At 42.1% G+C, this 17,029-nt stretch overlaps 1 protein-coding gene across 1 annotated transcript in view; it reads right to left on the bottom strand.

Annotated features, from left to right (window-relative positions):
* Positions 1-2,830: 2,830 nt before the first annotated feature.
* Positions 2,831-17,029, bottom strand: part of PRKAA2 (protein kinase AMP-activated catalytic subunit alpha 2) — a 57,519-nt gene continuing 43,320 nt past the window's right edge. Inside the window, exons 7-9 of the mRNA XM_031969041.1 lie at positions 13,576-14,080; positions 11,865-11,991; positions 2,831-5,587 (exon numbers count right to left, since the gene is read on the bottom strand). Of these exons, the coding sequence (XP_031824901.1) occupies positions 5,352-5,587; positions 11,865-11,991; positions 13,576-14,080 (868 nt within the window). The 3' untranslated portion in view covers positions 2,831-5,351. The remainder of the gene's footprint in view (positions 5,588-11,864; positions 11,992-13,575; positions 14,081-17,029) is intronic.

A 17,029-nucleotide genomic window follows, 5' to 3' on the forward strand; every position in this document is an offset into this window, starting at 1 on the left:
CTAATTCTGACCAGTCTTCCCTGTCCCTTTATTCAATTTCAGGAGGGTTGCCTTCCTATGGCACCCATCGAGTAGAGGATATGTCTGGGCAAAGTCTGGCTCACTGAGATGTTTCTGCCATTGGCATTCTAGAGGATGATTTTATTTATAAAAGATTCAAGTATATATTTTATAATCAGATCCTAGCAAAAGGAGACCCAGCATCATCTCTACTGTACTATACATCCTCATGTCTGTCACAGCTCTAGTAATCACTACCGTGGAAAAAACCACAGTTTCCAAGTCGGAAGGATCCTGCTTGGGAATGATCCAGTCCTGTTCCTCCAAGAAAGCCAGAGTTCGCCCTTCATTAATTTATTCAGCAAAGTACACAGCTGTATCCCAAGGAAAACTATTGAAGGAAGGGAATTTCACCATGACAAGAGATGGTTATAGGTCTCATGAGAAAAGAAACGACAGACCAGAGGGGGGAGGTCTTGCATGAGGTCCTAGATCTTTGCTCTTAGAGAGGAAAGAATTTTGTAAAGGAAAACCCACCAATAAAAATCTCTCTCTCCTTTTGTAAGAGCTCTCAGCTCCTAGTCGAGCATGCAGTGTTAACTGGTGAGCGAAAGGGTGATTTCTATGGTAGCTAAGTAATTTTAAAGGATGAATGTAAGTCATCCTTGGGGAAAAAATCAAATTCAAGGATGGAAGGTGACACGTAAACATGAGACTCGGCTCGCTTGGTTATATACACTAATGGAAAATACAGATTAACTTGAAGAGCAACTGATCCAAACTCATTTATGGCTATGGAATGCCTGATGATCATTTCCTATTATGTCAAGTCAGATTTACTTTCCCAGATACACCCTGCCTAAGCTAATATTTAAAGTAATTTGCATTTCCTGAGTATAGGCTGGCTGGACAAAACAGTCACAAGGATTACATGTTTCCCGGGGACAATTTACACATTGATGAATTAGGAAAGCATGTGACAGCGTATCATAAATCATCAAGTATGGCATTTCTATGGATGGGCCTCTGCAGTTTGGGGACCAGATCCATGACTTATTTGGTGCCCAGTGAAGAAACTCCCTCTTCCAATATAAATTAGCATCTGTTCTGCAGTTTTTTAGTCTTAGAGTAACCTGAGTAACTGAGACTTTAAGAGACTGGCCAGTCAGTGTGGGTCAAGGGTAGGACCTGAATCCAGGCCTTTCTGGTTTCCAGGATATTCCCAATTCATGCTGCCTTCCCATACATTATGGAAATGTTATTTCTAGTCCATCATCATCATTGGAAAGTTGTGCTTCACGCAGCCAACAGCCTGACACGGGACTGCGGCCTGCAGTTGGCTAAAGCCTGAACTGTCGGGCTTTGGCTGCTGAATGGAACTGGTTCCCTTCCTCATTGTTATCTCAATCCCCTTATTCGTGAGCCAGGTTACACTCTCTCCGGCTCAGGCCAGTACGGTCTTCCAGATGCAAACATTCACTGACTTCTGAGGGCCATATCCTCATGACCTTCTGACTCCTAAGTCATGGATAAGGTTCGACTAGGATATGAAACGACTTGAGAAGGAAGAAAAGAAAACATTGGGGATGTCTGGATGCAAGAGCTCACTTGTTGGTTATTGGTTGAAATGATGATTTGATTCCACACTTGAACAAAATTCTCTTTGGTTAAAAAGATGACGTGTGATAAACAGAGGCAAAGGGGACCTCAAAAGTCCACTGGTTCAACCCTTACCTCAAGCAAGAGTCTCCTGTATAGCATCTCCAGTGAGTAAGAAGCTATCTTCCCCCTGAAGGCCTTAAAAGTCATTAATGAGGGGCAGCTAGGTAGAACAGTGGTTAGAGCAGCAGTCCTGAAGTCAGGAGGACCTGAGTTCAAATCTGACCTCAGACACTTAACGTTTCCTAGACATGTGACTCTAGGCAAATCACTTGACCCCAATTGTCTCAGCAAAAAAAAAAAAAAAAAAGTCACTAGGAAGTCACTAGTTCCATACATAATCACAATTCCAATAGCTGTGAATCTGTAGTAATTCTTTAGTCTAGCAATAGCTCAAGTCAAAAATTTTCTATGATACTAAGATTCTGTAATAAATTCAAATTGAATCTGATTAAGAAGAAGATCATCTCTAATGGAAAAGGGCAACCAAGACTGGACAAAGCCAAAAGCCTTATCATCATTCTCTGGGACAGTGATGTCCTGGAGTACTCCAAGTACTCCAGGACCAGAGAGACTGGTACTTTATCTGAGGTCAAGGCTTAGACCCCTGGAAATACAGCTTCTGCTACTGAACTCTGGTCTGGTTGCCCTCAGGAGTAAGAATTGGGATACTTCCGAGCGACTGCTCCTGCCCCAGACTGACTGCCACAAAAATCAAGTATAAGAAGGACTGGGTAAAAATGATCATATTCCTCACAGGAGTAAAAGGTGAGGCTGGTGGCTCATGTGCTCTCCTTCTTTCCTATAATTGGACAACAGAATAGTCCTAGGGAAGTCCCACTATGACTATCTATACTAGGAATCTTATTGGATGGTCTCACCCTAAAATCAAGGATTAATGGGTTGCTACAATGTCCATAAAACTTAGAACAATTTCCCAAAGATTCAAAGGATATAGGAGTTAAACCCAGAGGGATCCTCAGCAAGCAAATCCCTTAGTGTTTCAGATGAGGAAACAATAGCCCAAAGAGGTTTAGGGCTTTGCCCAAGAAGACGGTGCAGAGAATAAGTAGATAATTTGAAATTTGGGCCTCAGTTCTTGAAATCCAATTGCGATGCTGTTTCTACTGCTTGGAGTACCTTAAAACAGCTAAGTATTTCACAATTAGGTAGATGAGAGAGAAAAAATGAGATGTTCATAAAGAAAATATTCCAAAAGTCCTAACACCAATATCCACAACCCATTTTAAAGTCAATTTTATGTGAACAAACTTGGTCAAAGTTTGGAGTAGCATGTGCACTATAACACTAATATGACGGCAGTCCTGTCTCTCAAGCCTGGGACGTTTCCCTCCCGGCCTCCGCCAGGTCCGGCTCTTAGCTCGGACCTCTCCGGGAACCCCCTCCCCATCTGCCATGGCCCCCTTTCATGACCCACAGTCCCTTGCAAGCAGTGCTGTGGGCTCATACACCCACTTCTTCCCCAACACCACGTGAGCCCTTCTGGTTCTCCCTCTCGTCCCAGCTCTGACACATGTTGGCTGGGTGGGGACTGGCTCTGTTTTGTAGGTTTCCATGTTCAGAACTCCTGCAGGTTTGGGTGTTAATTGGACTAATTTCCTATTCTAGCATTTTACAGCCACTAGGCTTGTCCCGCAGCCGTGTGTGAAATATGGCAACTTTTCCTCCAAAAAGCAAAGTTGTCCATTTAGAATCTGAAACGAGAAGGAGCAGGAAAGACCCTCAGTTCTCATTGGAGCAAGCAAGCCTGAATCATGCCGGTAACCACTGAAGGGGAAACAATTACGCTCAATTGCCACTAGATGGTGGACTTTCCAGCAGCTCTCTAATTAATCAAAATAATGATTAAAAAAACAGTAGTAATAACAATATTTTCACTTTTGCATTAAAAAAAACCCACATTTGAATCTAAAAATCAAATCATTTACAAAATATTTAAAGCATTTTAAAAAATCCTACTAAACAACATGCTGTATTGTTAACCCATAATAATTCCTGACTTGGCTAATATTTCAGAATAAAAAATGCACCATTTTTAGAATGAAAAAGGGATATCAAATCCTCATTTGGTTCTTGGCGGAGAACGCGAGATGTCTGACAAACATAATCCCTAAAAGCGATGCCACGTTTCATCTCACTGTCGGATGATTTGTAATTTTATAATTTATACTAAGTATTATATCTCGGATGAGTCAGGTGAAAGATGGCATTCTCGGTATCAAAAAGAAGCACTGAATAAAAAGAAAGAAAAAGTAGATACGTGTGTGAGCCAGAGAAAGAAATTACATTTTTTCTTCTTTAAAAAGGGAAAGTAAACACGCCAATGTAATATACACATACATCTACTGTGTGTATATCTATATCTATAAAAGATATAGGGATGTAATGATAGAACAAAATGGGTCAGTGTCCCTTCCCTATCCATTCCACAGTGAAGGTCACAGCTCATTCCAAACCTGAAGCCCAGAAGGTTGGAATTATGTTTTTGATTAAAAGGGTAATAACCAAATTCAGATCTTCAGAAAATGTAAAAGCTCATCCAGTATCGAGGAGAAATGAAATCATAAAGAAAAGTACGGTGGGAAGAAAGGGGAAAGAAGAGAAAGAAATCAAACTTGAAACAAAGAGCTGACTCGATGGAATTCAGAGTTTCTAATGCGGTCCAATGTGTGACCAGAGGTAAGTGCTTGCTTTTTAGAGTGGTTGCTCTCTCATTTAAGGGTCTATTTCACTATTATTAAAAACTAGAAAAGATTAAATAAAGCAAATATCAGTTTGTCTCGGAAAAATTGGAAAAGAGGTCTCAAAATCATTCTGTGAAACTTGGTGGGAGGGGTGGAGAAATAAACCTAAAAAGCCAAATGGGAATAATTCTAAGCATCCTATATTCCTTGAAAATTTTAAAAAGGAAAAAAAAAAAAAGGTTCAGAAATGAAATCAGCACTCTGGAAAGATAGATATCAAAAGCCCTGAGGTGGGTGTGCAAAGGTGATCCAAGGACCTTTTCCAAAACAGTGACTTCCCAAGAATGACGGAAACCTGCTGCAGAAGAACCACGAACTCGCCATGCTGCCCCGCATGAGACGCGTCTAGACAAGGAGAATCTTGACCCTGGAATTCTTTGGCTAGTTCTCTCCTCTCACGCTCTCAACACCAGACTAAGGACTGCAGGACAGATTACAAAAACAAAAAGTCTTGTTGGACTCTGCCTACATCTGTGCATACACTAGTTGCTTATTATAGTAAACTGGAGGTAAGTGGGAGGGCTAAAAATACCTCACCACCTAGCAAGGGTTGTGCAGAGTCACCCTGATGTACCCATGTCAAAGACTACAGAGAAATGATGCTTCAGAATCCCCATAATTAAGGCTACAGCTTCGGAAGGATGATGTCGATCGGCTTACACACAGATTTTCTACTTTAAAACCACAATCACTTTCATTCCTATTTACCTATCAAACATATTACATATGTGACTTCTCCATGAGCAAAACAGATAAAATGTCAGTCTACTCAATGATCAATGTGGAAGTGGGTGTCCCTGGGAAATACAACTTTCCGTTCGGATTATGGTGTATAAGATATCCAGAATAGGAGATAATAATTTAAAAAGACAGATTTGATTCTCACAGTGCAATAACACAAGGACAGAGACTGGGGATGAGCCATCGTCAGCGAGCTAAGGTAGTGATCAGACTGGCGCACATTTCGAAAAAGTCCATGGTGTGGCTGCCCAGGCGCGGCGCTACCGAAGGCACACTCCCCGTCAGGGAGCCCGTCAAGGATCCAGCGAGAGAATGGCAGTCGGCCGTGGTCGAATCGAAGCTCAGCCTTGGTCGGTGTAGGCCGGCAGCAGAGCAGGAGCGCTGGGGCGTGGAGGAGCCGGACTTCTGCTCCGCCAGGTCATCTTAAACGGACAAATAAAAAGAAAGGGGCATGAGATGCTTGGCCAGGAGGGTCCTTCCTGAGGTGTAAGAGCTGCGCTCACCAGATAAACATCCCCGACACTAGTGGGACTTCTCCAAGAATACACATACACAGACCCCAGCTGGGGTTGCTCGGGGTCTCCTTGGGAAGGCCCGCTCCATAAGAAGCCTCCATAGTTTCCTCTTGCTCCGATAACTCATTAAGGTCGGTCTGGCTTCTGACCTTATCATTCACCTGAAAGTGCCCTTTCCAAAGTCACTAATCTAGTTTCTCCATCCTCTTCCTCTCCCTAGGATTTTGTGGCCCTGAGGCTCTGGGATTTCCTCCCTCACGCCTGACCTCTGGCTCCTCCTTCAGGTCATTCCAGCGAAGCTCTGTCTCAGCCTCTCCTCCCTCCTCCCTCCTCATTCACTAGGTGATCCATCAACACTTTCGATTTCATCTTTGGGCTGATGAGCCTTAAATCTACTTCTCCACCCTTTCTGTTGTCCTCCAAGCTGCTTATTAGACATCACCAGCGAGATGTCCCACGGCCCTCTTCAACCCAGCATATCTAAAACGGAATTCATCTTTCCCCCTGAGTCCTTCCACCTTGCTTACTTCCCTACGGCTGCAAAGGGATCATACCCCCAATCCAGGTGGTCCCTTGCCTGTCATCCTCCATTCCTTCTCTCATCTCCATGTCCAATCAGTGGCCAACCCTCATTTCTACCTTCATAAAATTCCTCCGATTCCCCTTCTCTTCCCTGAGCCTGCCCCACCTGCAGTGCAGGCCTCCAATCGCCCTCCCTGTAACAGCCCACAGTTGGCCTCCCTCCAATGCAGCGGCCAAACAGACCCCCCTGAAGGACGGGTCTGACCACATTATCCCACTCCCACCCAACAATCTCTGATGGCTCCCTATTACTTCGATGATCAAATAGACAATCCCCTCTGGACTTTAAAGCCCTTTGTAGCTTCCCTTTCCCGTCCATTCACACCTTCCTCCCTTCCACACACTCTGCAGGCCAGTCTCCTGTTGTTCCTCAAATACTGAACTACAACTCTTGACTGAAAGCATTTTCTCTCCTGCTTGGAATGGCCTCCCTCTTCCTCACTTCCTCCTGGCTTCCTTTAAGTCTGAACTAAAGTTCCTCCATCTACAAGAAATCTTTCCAAGTCCCCCTGAGACTGCCCCAATTTATGTTTATATATCTTGCTTATACAAAGTTGTTTAGATGTGGTCTCTGCCATTAGACTGGGAGATCCTTGAGAGCGGGGATTAGGATTGTTTTGGGGTTTTGCTTTTCTTTGTACCCTCAGTAGGTACTTAATTAATGTGTAATAACTTGACTTTGAAACAGCTTTGACCTTGGTTTGGGGAGAGTTCTGAGTTCAAATCTCACTCCCACAAATAGGGATAGTTACAATCATCAACAAACCACTTAATCTCTCTAAAGCTAAGATTCCTCACATGAAAAAGGGCTGAAATTCTCTCCAAGGAGTATTGTGGGGACTACATGAATTAATGTTCATACAAAAATAAGAGCAGCTATGATGATGATGGTGATGATAATTATCTCTTACCATTCAGGTTATTCTAATGATTCAGGTAAACAGTGATAAGCAATGAGTATCTGAGAAGTGAGAAGAGAATAAAGAGAGGCTGTGGAGTTAAGCATGGCAAGATTGGGCAAATGATTAGATATGTGAGGAGTCAAGGGTAATGCTGAGGAGAAGAGAAGGATGATGGGAAAGGCGATAAACTCTGCAAAGCCACAGGATACCCCACGAACTCCCAAGTATCATCTGCATTCCATTTGCTACTGATGAAGATAAAAAAGGAAATAAAAAAGACCCATGGACAATAAGAAAAGTCATCCACTATTTGAGGACTAGCCTGCCTGAGAACAGAAAACATCCAAGGGAGCAGAAGCCTAAAATATAATGACCTTCAAAGTGAAAGGATACAGAGCTGCCCACAATGGGTCTGTTTACATAGGAAACCACCACACTCCCAAAGCTATGTCTCTATTTAGTGCAAATAGCAAGAGGCTTCTTTATAGACCTAGATAAAATCAAAACATGTTTACGATAAAACAACTTGGAGGGAATATTAAGGGAGATGCTGACCAGAAAAACTGATGAAACAGGGATCTAGCATCCAGTCTGTTTCTAACTTTAAAACATGTTACCAAGTGACATAAGCAAAATTAACTGGAACTGGCAAAAAAAATCAAGTTATTAAAAGAAAATAATAAATAAAATATTTACACATTATCTCAATATACCAAAAAATGATTAATGTTTGACAAACTTCGAAAATGAAGACTGGAGAAAGGAGCCATTATTAAATAAATGCAGCTAATTTGGCAACGGGATCATCAGAAACTGAGAGCTGAAAGGGATTGTATATGTTATCTCCTGCCCCAACTTTTCAAATGTGGTAACGAAGATAAATGATTTGGCCCAAGTCGCACATATAGCTGGTAGCGGAGCTGGGATTGACACTCAGAGTCTCTGATTCTAAAGCTGCCATCTTTTCCACTCTCCCTACTTCCTCCAAAGATACCGGGACCCACATTTAACATTATCTACATAAATGGAGTAAGCAAGCATTAAGCACCTAACATGTGCCAGGCATCGGGCTACACATTAAGGATACAGATAAAGATCACAGAGTGCACAATATAATGAGTGAGACATCGCACAAGCAACTATGTAAAAACCAATCATGTTCAGAGGGAAGGCACTAAGATTAAAGAGGACTCTGAAAGGCTGGGTCTTGAAAAAAGTCTGGAGTGATAAGGAGAGAGCTCCGGGGAGGAAGGGAGCGAGTAAAAACCCTAGGAAGGAGCCGGGTAGTAAAATGTAAAGTCAAGCCTCAAGGTCAGAGAAACCCGCTGGAGGTGACTGACCACAGGAGGGACATAATTAGACTAGCAATGAAGGGAAATCAGTCTGGTAGTAGAGGGAAGGATGCGCCAACCAGGCAGGGATCTCAGTAGTTCAGACATGAGGTAACAATGGCAGAGAAGAGACGGGACCACGTGAGAGAGCTGTTGCAAAGGCAGAAACAATGGGATTTGCAAAGCGATTGGATACTGGAATTGGAAAAGAGAAATGTCTATGTTGAGAGCCTAGGTAACTGGGAGAAGGAAGGTATCCTTGACAGTAATAGGGAATTGAATCCACATTTGATATACTCTAGAAAAATATGGAAGAAAATAGAATGACTAAGTTAATTGTAGAGGGAAGATTTTTTTTTTCATTCTAACAAATGGAAGGAATTATAAGGGACAAGACAGGTTATGTTTGAGTTTAAAAAAAACAAATTAAAACAAAAACAAAAAATAAGTATTTTAATATCTAAAATACATTAATTTTTTTAAAAAATGACAACTTCTCAATGATGCAAATGTTTTGTTCATCAAAAAGACAAATATGTTTTAGGTAATATATTTAAGTTAAGAAAACTAAATTTCAAATAATCATTGGGAAAAAGAAGTGGATGACTAAAAATTCTATAGAGTAAATTGGTTCGAGGGATGGGATGCATTCAAAAATGAAATCCCGCTAATCATCATAAATCATTCCACTGAGTAAGAAAAGTACTAGCATCAAAAACTTCTAGTATGAATGCACTGAAAACACAATGACCAATAGATTTTTAAGACATACACAATTTTTGTTAAGGGTATTTTTTAAGAGTGGGAACTCTATGTTTTCTTTCACAACATGACTTTTATGGAAATATTCTGCACAACTTTACATGTGGTTTCTAAATGGAATCTGACGGTGGGGATAAGGGAAATAATATGGAACTCAAAAGTTTTTTTAAAAATTTAAAAATTGTTTTAAATGTAACTGGGGAAAATTAATTACAAATTTTTAAAAGACATACAAAAAAGACTAAAAAAAAGATAAGGAACTAAGAATAACTGCATAAGGAGCAGAATCCTTTAGAATGCCAGATCCCTAAAATCAGAATGAGCTGAGAGGTATAAGAAATGCCAATAAAAAGAGGGCCAAAACTATTGCTTATATAGATGAGATGATGCTAATGATGAAAGCAGGACACAACTACTCAACTTTCATTTGACTTCTGCTTTTCTACCAAAGAAAATGATCTTAGTTTTGGTAAATATAGGAGAAGGGGAGACTGTCGATAGGGAACCCAAGATATGGTAAGAGAACAACACTTTTATTGACTCAATAGGCGTAGACAAACAATATTCCTTGGTAACAAAAGAACTTGAAGATGTGATTGCTGAGTTTCTGCAAATGATCTTTGAAAAACCATTCAGAAAGCAACAAGTGCCACATGGAAGCATGCTAATGCTGAAAAAGGGAAGACAGATTCTTCTACCATATTCTTAGAAATTTGTATTTGATTCCCGGAGAATTTTCAGATTGACTATTAGAGAGTTTGTGAGTAGTTAGAAAGGAAATTGAGAATTGCTATAATCTAGCAAGAGTTTATGACAAACCAACATCACTTTCTTATCTGATTGGGCAAGAGAGGAAAGGGAAGGGAGACACTATAGAGAAGGGAATCTATAGAGAGCAGATACCTGAACTTCAGTGACACACCGAACCTGCTTGCGGACGAGAAGGGAGTGTTTGGGATAAATGACTAGATCAAGGACTAGTTGGCAGTCCAAGCCAATTATAGAAGAAGGCCTCTGGAATTACTGGCCCTATTGTGGTCAATACCTTGATAAAGAACTTAGATGAAGAGAATGTGCTTAACCAATCTGTGGGTAACGTGTTGCTGAGGAGGCTAACTCAATTATTAGTTGACAAATCAGGACCCAGAAGACACTGAACTATGGAATGAATCTAAAACCTAAGTGATGATAAATGTAAAGAAAAAAATCGAGGTTTAAAAAACTAAATGGGGGCAGCTAGGTGGAGCAATGGATAAAGCACCAGCCTTGAAGTCAGGAGGACCTGAGTTCAAATATGATCTCAGACACTTAACACTTCCTGGCTTGGACAAGTCACCCCAATTGCCTCAGCAAGAACAAAACAAAACAAAACAAAAAACTAAATGCCCGAGTATAGCCAAAAGAAAGAGTGCTTAGGTAACACTCTATGAAGAATAAATGCGTATTTTTGTGAATTGCAAGTCCCCTCTGAGTCCATAGAGCAATGTAGAAGCCATAAAGGATATGGTCACAGGATGACAACATCCCAAAGGGAAGGATGCACTCAGGCCCTCTGAGGCCCTCTGCTCAAGGATGGGCATTGCATTTCCTAAACCACTGACAAAAATGCCATATAGAGATTGATCAGGAGCTGGTGGAAGGACCCAAATCTTTCCCCAGCCTCCACACACACAAAAAGCATCCACTGGAGAAAACGAGGTGTTAAGCCTAGAGAATGGAAACCCCATGAAGTCTGTCTTCAGGTTTTTGAAGGGCTCTCACATAAAGAGATTCTGAGTGATTCTGCCAGGTTTTGGAGAAGATGCTTTCCACTAAGTAGCAGAAGGAAAAACTTCCCAACAAGCTGGGTGGAGCCCAGAGCAGAAGCAGCTGCCTCAGGAGAGAGGAGCGCTCCCTCCCTGGAGATGGTTCTGCAGGCGCTGGATGAGCAACAAATAGCAAGGACACTGACTTCCAAGGACTGCAGAGCTGTATTTTCATGAGAAGGACAAAGAGAGCAGAGGCAGAGTGGAGCAGGGGTGCTGGTTAAATGCAGGAAACTCTGAATTTCCAAGCTGAAAGGGCCCCAGAAGCCATCCCACCCGACACATGCAAAGCCCCCTTCCTATAAAGGGACATAAAGATGATACAAAGGTCTGTGTGGCTCACCGTTGTGCATGCACCAAGACAGCTCCAACCTGATTTTATGCTTACTGCCAAGGATGTGTCATTTTCCATCTGAAGGTGCTTTTATTTCCTTAAACCTCCCTTTCGTTCTATTTGCATTTTGTTAGGGAGTACACAATCACAAGTGCTAGAAGCCATGCTCAGAGGGACCAATTCCACCCAGGATCTGTACTCAGAGCCACAGGGAACCTTGAAGGCCACCTAATCCAACCACTTCATTTTATGGATGAAGAAACTGTAGAGCAGAAAAATTAAGTGATTTTCCCTCAAATAATAAAGGCAATGAGGGTCTGAACCCAGGCCCTGACTCTAAGCAAACTTGTCTTTCCACTTGCCATGACGGCTTCCCTCTCACAGATCTGTGAACAGACTGACCTGCAGCCACAATGTCCCTTCCAAAGATGCTCAACAGTTAATCCCACGGCAGCAAGGCCTCCTTACCGTCAATACTCTTGAAGTCCAAAAGGTAACTTCGATTGTCCACCTGGTACAGCTGAAGGCTCATTTTCACATAATTGCCGGTCACAGGGTTCTTCCTTCTCACTCTAAGATGATAAGCATTTACCACCTACAACATGGAATCCTCTTTTAGGTAAAGGAAGAATAGAGAAAATGCAATGTTTTTCCTTTAATCTATGAGAAAGTTTTAGGACGCCCTGGAAATGAGAAAAGATGTTCAGGATATTTTCTCCAATGGTGATTACATTATTCTCTGCTGACAACATTCCTCCCAAACACTGCTACCCTTAAGCTGCAATGAGAAATGGCCATGTGGAAAATGGACAAAATCACATGATCGGGGAATTATGTCGGGACTGATGGAATGGGACGGAATGCTAGGTTTAGAAATAATATTTGTAAAAACACCTTATAAATATTTAAAACAACATATAGATGCTAGCTCTCACTATTTATTATTATTATTATTATTATTATTATTAGGAAAGGAAAATATATATAATTTTCCAAAATACCATCTCTCACTGAAGTAGTTTTGGTTATACAACATAAAGCACACACACACACACACACACACACACACACATGTGAATAAATGAAACAAGAAAATTAAAGAGAATTACCAAATCAATTGGGGAAAATAAAATTTTTATAAAGAAATTTTGAAAAGGATGGTGTTCATTTTTAAAAGAAATAAAGAGGGAAGAACTCTCTACCTATCTACCATCTTTCTCATTGTGCTCAGAAAAGCGATGGGGAAGAATTTAAGAAAGATCTTCAAAATAGTTTCCAAAAATATCGATCCATGTATATACATGTATGAATATTAAAACAAATAGTACTTCTTTCTTCAAATACATCAATTAAGAATATGGCAAATTTAAGATTGTTTCTTCCTTTTTTCATTGAAAAAAATTAGAAACTGTCATTATTAATTGTCAATGGGAAATGAAAAATGGCTTTCTAAAATGATGAAATGAATTTGAAAAATATTTGAATAGAATTGGAATCAATCAACAACTACTTTTTTTTTTTACTTTTAAGGCAAAATATGTGCTAAAACTGCCCATTCTCAGAACAAATTCTTCAGAAAATCATAAGCACCCAAAAACTGGTCAGGTTTTTTTCAACCTAGCGGAAAGCATCTATCCCCTGAAGGCAGAATCAATGATCTGGGGAGGAAAGGTATGCTGCCCACACACTCACTGCTATAGCTTCCTATCAAGTGGATCCTTTAAAGAAAGAAAAAAGAAAAACATCTGTGAAGTCTCAGGACATGAGACTGCTGGAGCTCAGGCTGAAACAGGTGAGCTATTTTCTCAGGTGTTTTCAAATTGATAAACATACTTGGCAGGGGGTTTTCCACTAGAATTAGAAATATGGACAGTTTCCCAGCATAGTCCAGTTCTGTAAAGAGAAATCTTTGTCTTTCCAACTTAATGAAAAGAAGGGACAGGAGGAAGAAGAAGGGAAGAGGAGGAAGAGGAGGAACCAGCAGCATATGACACATCATTAATAAGAATGGGGCTCATGAGTCAAAACTATTAGAACCATTGTAAGCACATGGGAATTACAAAGGGGTAAGATGCCCCTGACTAGTGACTGGCTGTGTGGCTGTTCACTAACTGGCTCACACTGACAATAATGGGATATAATTCATGACAAAGGGTCACCCATCCCAAGCGCGCCCTACCTTCCATTCATAATCCAGCTGCTTCATGGCCCGGTAGACCTCATTCATAATATCGTAGGGTTTGCTCTGACTGCGGATGCCCAGGTGCCACTTGGCCTTTTTCACAGCCAGAGACTTGGGCTTGGTCGTGTTCAGGGCGTCCAGGGGGCACTTGGCTTTGGGGCTGTCGGAGACGAGGGGCGGCATGCGCTCGGGGTGCGGCTTCAGCCCGACGGGAATGTGCATGGCGCTGTCGTCCATGAAGGAGCCCGTGGGCGGGCTGGAGGCCAGGTAGAACTCGCTGGCCTGGTTCATGATGCGCCGGTTGTCGATGATGAGGTGGTAAGCCACGGCGAGCTGGTCCTGGGGGTCTCCGCTGTACAGGCTGTTCATCACTTCGGACTCTGTGCACTCAAACTTTTCACACACTTCCTTCACAGCTTCATCATCAATGACATTTGCATCATAGGAAGGGTCTTCAGGAAATAAATAACTGGGTAAGTCTTGTTTAAACCACTCGTGTTCTCTAAGAGAAATAAAAGATAAGCATCATGGGGAAAGTGGCTTCTTGTAGAGAAGGAGGCTGAATTAGAAAGACCTGGGTTCAAGTCTCTCCTCTCATTTATTGTGGTTTTGTGACCCCCTCCAGGCCCCGGGAAAGGACCTCAGACTAAAAACCAAAGAACAGGTGCTAACCCAAAGTAGGAGGTGCCCATAACAACAAGAACTAAGCTACGCTTAGGAGGTCCTGTTCCAATTTAAAATTGTTCAACAATAGGGGCTCATTAGCATGAATTGCAATTATTCAAAACTAATTACTGGACTAACAAGACTATACAAGGGCTCTAGTAATTAAAACATCAAAGGACTTTTTGAATCAAAGAATAAAAGCAGATACATTAGCAGCTCAACATTTAATATTTCATAATGATAACAGGCACCAAATAATGTTCATCAATGACACAGCATGGCATTCTTTGTTTTTAAGGGTACCCCACCACCACCCCCACTGGACGGCTGCCATTACATCCTCCAGCTCATTTTACAAATAAGGAAGCTGAAAGAAGCAGGGTTAAGTGACTGCCCTGCCAGCATCACGTGAGTACACGTAAGTACATAAGGATAGATTTGAACTCAGGAAGAGGAGTCTTCTTAGGTCCAGCTAAGGTAAGTGAATTAATTAACAAAAAGAATTTTTACAATAAAGAGAATGGACCTATATACAATCATGACTGGCCAAATCAGGAGTTTCTCCCCAAATTTTAAAATATAAATACCCAAAAGCTATAAATTCAACATTTAAAACTTCCTAAAATTGATTCTAAAATAAACTTAGGTTTCAAAGTTACAAGTTTTAAAATAACTCACATTAAATTCCGTATATCAAGTTACTTTACAAAGTTAAAATTAGTGAAGAATGAAATATGTGGTAATTTTATGCCATATACTTTATGCCACTTATTGTACCATATTTCTCTTTTCTCCCTAATGATAAAAATATTCAGCATTTCAGAACTTTATGCAAGTTAATGGGATTATAATTTATAAATTGGTGCTTGAAAAGACAACTCCTGCTTAAAAAATGTGTTACTGTGTACAGCGGTAGGTGAAGATGTTTGAATCTCACAAGGTAAGCCCCTTTTCCTGCAGATGTTCCTTCAGAAGCTCTTTTTCAGCAGGATCATTTCTAAAATTAACTCTTACAACATGAACCTCTGTTTTTTTTTTTTCTGTCTTTAAATCCTAAACCCAGTGGGGAGGAGAAGGAGGATGATAACACCCAGCTTTAAGGAAGGCTGCAAGGTGGGCAGTTGGGTCCGTCCTTAAAGGGATATTTAAGCTCCTCCTCTGGGCCCCACTACCGGCTCAAGCTTCCATCTTATGACTTTTTTCCCCTTCGCTTCTAAATTGCTACCTACATACACTCTCCACTTCTTCTCCCATCTCACTCCTAACTGATCACCTCTGTGGGTGACATGGTGAGGTCAAAAGGCCAGAGGCCGGCCCCAAAGAGCATCTGGCCTCTTCTGGTCCGGAAGGAGACAGACCCAGGAGCCTCCTCCCAGCCTTGAAGGAAGAGTTCCGAGGGATGAGTCAGGAACCGCTTCCTGAAGGGGACGCCCCAACTGTTGGGTTTTCCCTCCTGACCAGTCTCAGTTTGGTTCAGCAAACCTGGACCACTCTGGCTCTGTCCCCTGGGTCTGCCCAGTCCCCCGCCCCTTCTCCATGACAGCTCTGCAGACACTGAGAAGCCAGGACCACTCCCTTCTGAGGCTGCTCTCCTTCAGGCTAAAGGACCCTTGAGTTGGTCCATGTCAGACACCAATTCGAGCTTTCTCACGGTCCTGGACGCCTTTTTTTTCTTTATTGATTTCTGTTCATCAATGCCATTCCTAAATTGTGTCCCCTATGGCTGAATAGAGAGAGAGAAAGAGAGAGAGAAGGAGGAAAGGAGAGAAAGAAAAAGAGAGAGGGGAAGGAGAGAAAGAAAAAGAGACAGGGGGAAGGAGGAGGAAGGAGAAGGAGAATGGAGAAGGAGGAGGATAAAGGAGAATGAAGGAAGAGGAGAAGGAGGAAGAGAAGGGGAGGATGAAGAAAAGGAGGAGGAGGTGGAGGAGAAGGAGAGGAGGATGAAAGACGATGAAGGAGGGAGGAGGAAGATGGATAAGGAAGAAGAGGAGGAGGACAGTACAGGAGGAGGAAGATGGAGAGATAGAGGGGAAGAAGGCAGAAGAAGACCGACAGACAGAGACACCCTAGAGGGAAATGTCTTTCCCCAAGATCTTGAAGACCCAACTCACTTCCATGGTCTCAGTATGTTCCCCAGAGCTACTATTTCCTCTAAGCTCTGGTCACTAACCCTCAACTGCTTTTCGGCAGCTTGGTGGCTTAATGGATGGAGCACTAAACCCAGAATCTATAATCCTAGGATGCTTTTTCCTCCCTTGCCAGATTCAGGAAGATCCAAATTCAAATCCAGTTCCAGACACTGTGACCCTGGGCATGTCACTTAATCTGGTGCCTCAGTTTCTTCAGCTGTAAAATGAGAAGATAAGAGCACCTATTTCCCTAGCTCTTTTAAGGACCAAATGAGATGGTGTTTGTAAAGAGCTCAGCAGGTTGCCTGGCACCCAGTGGGCACTCTGCCTTTCTCCTAATGCCCCTCTGCCCTACCTGCCACCTCCCCATCTGTCTGCTCTTGGTCTCCAAGCCCCGGCGCTGGGGCCATCTCCCCCACAAAGTTTCCCCAGCTTCTTCACCCAGCCTCAGCCCCAGCTGAGAGTGATCTTCCTCCACCTCCTCATTTTTTCTAGGTCTTTTTTCTGGACTTCTTTATTCCCATCACATTCTGTCTTGTGTCATTTTCTCCTAAGATTTTAATCTCCTAGAGTTAACAGGATTTATTCAGCACCCAGACCTTGTGCCAAGAGAAGGGCCTGTTCATCTTTGTCTATCCAGTGTCTAGCACCCAGTA

The sequence above is a fragment of the Sarcophilus harrisii genome, chromosome 4 (assembly GCF_902635505.1).
Source record: "Sarcophilus harrisii chromosome 4, mSarHar1.11, whole genome shotgun sequence".
NCBI classification, from domain to species: Eukaryota; Metazoa; Chordata; class Mammalia; order Dasyuromorphia; family Dasyuridae; genus Sarcophilus; species Sarcophilus harrisii.